At 31.9% G+C, this 3,575-nt stretch overlaps 1 protein-coding gene across 1 annotated transcript in view; it reads left to right on the top strand.

The window, feature by feature from the left end:
- Positions 1–3,575, top strand: part of DENND1B (DENN domain containing 1B) — a 192,702-nt gene that overhangs the window by 86,908 nt on the left and 102,219 nt on the right. The window contains exons 7-8 of the mRNA XM_019637992.1: positions 924–993; positions 2,513–2,593. Coding sequence (XP_019493537.1) covers positions 924–993; positions 2,513–2,593 — 151 coding nt within the window. The remainder of the gene's footprint in view (positions 1–923; positions 994–2,512; positions 2,594–3,575) is intronic.

Here is a 3,575-nt window from a genome sequence, read left to right as displayed (position 1 = left end):
GCCGGCGCCTCCCGGCAGCCCAGCTCCAGGTTGAGCTGTTGTTCAGCATCTTAGCTGTGGAGGGCAGTGTCACTGGCCCTCATATGTAGGATCCCAACCGGGGCCCTCTGGCGTCCCAAACCAGCTCTTAACCATTACGCCACTGGCCGGTCCGGAAAGCACACGTTTTAATAAATGATTAAAAACTTTGGGTAGATTTCAAATATACTAATATCTGAATTTGTTAATAAGGAGTACAGATTTTATTTTGTACAATTGATTTTTGGATTTAGTATTTTGCTTTCATAAAAATTAATTCTATTTGTAGCTAGTAAAATGGATCAAAATAAATTTTAAATTCCTGTATTTGTTTTGATGATCTAAAAGCTATTTACAGTATTTATAACTTTTAAAACATGCTTTTTGTTTTTTGTATTAATATTTATTTTGAAATTGACCATCCTATTTAAACATAAATTTCTGAATAACTAATTAATTAAGTACATAATTCTATTGTACTACATGCTCAGTTCAGTAATATTTTAAAAATGTATCTTTATTTTAAATGCTTTTTAAAATTACTTTTATGTCATATTATAACTTTATTACAGTGGTTAATTTTTATCCTATGAGTGCTTTCGGTACATTCATATCATGAATACCATGCAATAGGATTAAGTAATTTTAGATACTGCTGACATAAAATAGAAGTGTGTAATGAATAAGCTTTATAGTAGCAGTTTGAATTCTGATTATGTTATGAAAACTAATAATAGATAATAATATATAAAGTTTCACTGGAACAATAAAGAAAACACATGTATAGTTCTTTTCAGCTTTCCAGGATCAACCTGTTAGAAATAACATCAGTTTAATGTTTATTTTGTTTCTTCAATCTAAATTATATATATATTTATTTTGAAATTATTATTATTATTTTACAGTTACCTGCCGTGGTTTGAAGTATATTACAAGCTTCTAAATACTTTAGCAGATTACTTGGCTAAGGAGCTGGTAAGCTATGTTCTTCACCCCATTTTTTAATGTAAAATACACATAACATAAAATTTATTATTTTAAACCATGTTTAAGTGTGCAGTGTTGTGTCATTTAAGTACATTTACATTATTCTACGACCATCAACCCTAGCGTCGTGATCTGGCTTCTGCTGTTCTTTCCTGGCTAACCCGCTCCCACTTTCATATACATAATGTACTATCCAATTATTCTGAGCTACTTAAATTTCCCAGAACATAACTCTATAGAGTTGTCTTTCAAGATTATAGGTCACTCACTCGTAATTACTGATGGAACACTCATTTTTTAAGATTCAGTGTGAACATCTTTCAAAACAAGCCCAAATTCAGCACAAATACTACTCCAGATACTTTTTATTAAATAGAGTTTAAATGTATCATTAAGAACTCAAGACTCACCTTTTACTCTTCTAGTGAGCAATCTCCTAATCTGGCAATCAAATTTCTGTTAACTGTTCAAATAACTGTTAACAACGTAATAGCAAGTTTGTCAAAAGTCTAGGTGTTTGTGTGCAAGTGTGTGTAAATATTTCCCTCTTCTATAATTGGGCTTAAGTCTGTGAAGTATTCATTAGAAAGTCATTTTACACTTGAGTAATTTTATGTTGAAGTTATACATTCATTGTCCTAATGACTGGAAAGAAAAGTATTTAATTATTTAAAGGAAAACTCAAAACCAGAATTCTACATCAAGATGATTTCTTGTTCTTTGTTTTTGCTGAGTGTACATTGGAACCAACATTAATTGTATTGTCCAAATTTTGAATGCTTTAGAAACTCTTATTGATAAATTAATATGTATCTGTATGTACCTATTATATGATGTCCTATTATATGCCCTATTCTCCCTGAGATCATCAGTAATACTGGAACATATAAAAGGAAATATAATGAGAAAATCCATGTAATTTTGGTTTTCTGAGAAGAGGAAATAAGAAGACTATATCTGTGTTCCTTATTAGAAGAAAAATTATAAGTCATAATTATGATGGGTCAAATAGTGACCAGTAACTTCTTAGAAAATAAATATTTAGAATAACCTCTGTGTTGCATCTTAGTACAATAATCTTACTTAAATTGTATCTATTCCTTAGAAATTAGGTTTGAGATTTTAAAATTAAAATGGAAAATGGAAGCTTTCAGTGATCTGATAAAGAGAAGTGTTGCTGTTTTACTCAATCCCATTGTTCTTCTCAGATTCAATGAATTTAAATGATTTCCTTCTATAGAGAGCACCATTGTATTTTGTAATAATTAAGTTTTGTCAAGTACATATTTATACTAAATATAAATATTGCTATTATTCTTTCTAGATAAAGAGATTTGAATACATTTTCTATATTGATTAAAGTATTTCAATTGTAGGTATTTGAAACATTCCTTTGGAAAGCAGTTACATAAAACACGTCCGATATGATTTTATCAAATAGTTTTAATTGTATTTGCTTATCATAAATTTCACTTATAAAGTTTCTTGGTTTTCATGTTCGCTGTAGGACAGTGATCTGAACGGAACTCTCACGACGCTCTACAACCACCCCGTCCCCAAGGGCAACAGCCCGGTCAGCCTGACTGTGGTGAGTGTTCAGTCGGTAGACTATGTTTGGAGCCTGTTCTCACAGCTTCTCATTTAGAAACACATGCACCTTCAGGATGCTCTGCTATGTCACCTGTGTGCCTAGGAAAACCTAAGGGCTGGAGTGCTGGCGCTGAGACTGTGTGACCTGCTCTCACGATCATAACACGTGGGATGTGTATCATGGTCGTGGTTAAGTCACAGACATTTTAAATTATACACCAAAAGTAACCGAATCTGGGAGAATAATTTGATTGTGAGGAACACTGATTTTCAGGTGAAATTTGTCCATAATAAGGAAATGCACAAACAGCCCTCCCTTCTCCCCCACCAAAAACACAGAATACCCTTCATGAAATGAAAACAGCACATAATAAGAATTAAAAATATAGGATACAACGTATAACTAGCTATATATAATGAACATCCTGGGTGGAAAGTTTCTTCTTGCTGCATACTTCAAGATATCTTCTGATTTATCCACCAAACACTGGAAATATGATTCAAGCTGGTGAGAACAGTAAGCCCGTGCTGGTATAGATTATTTACTATCGCAACTTTTAATGGACTATGCCATCTATATCTAAAAACAAACTAATATTTTGGGAGGTTTTGTAAATGTTCAAAGTTCATGATCACAAAATATGGATGTTTTCATTAATATTCTTCACTAACTTGGCATACCAAATAGAATGTTAAAATTTATCTATATTGATTTTGGTTCTTCCAAAATAATAATAAACTGTCCCAATAAGGAAGAAAAAGATGTAATGAAGCAAGAGAATTTTAAAGAAAAAGTAACTTGAAATGTATGTAATAATAGCTCTTTTGCTTTTTTGCAAGATAAGGAGACTGTTATCCTTACTATATTTTGTCCTTGTTAATAACTTTGTTTGCCTAAGTTTTCCCCTGTAATTTTGTTTACCAAGTGATCTCTTGCATTATTCCATTCGCTATATTCCCATTGCCAGCACCCTCGTTCA

This window comes from Hipposideros armiger, unplaced genomic scaffold (assembly GCF_001890085.2).
Source record: "Hipposideros armiger isolate ML-2016 unplaced genomic scaffold, ASM189008v1 scaffold_37, whole genome shotgun sequence".
NCBI lineage: Eukaryota > Metazoa > Chordata > Mammalia > Chiroptera > Hipposideridae > Hipposideros > Hipposideros armiger.
Note: the sequence above shows the minus strand (reverse complement) of the source record. Positions and strands in the feature narration are given on the sequence as shown.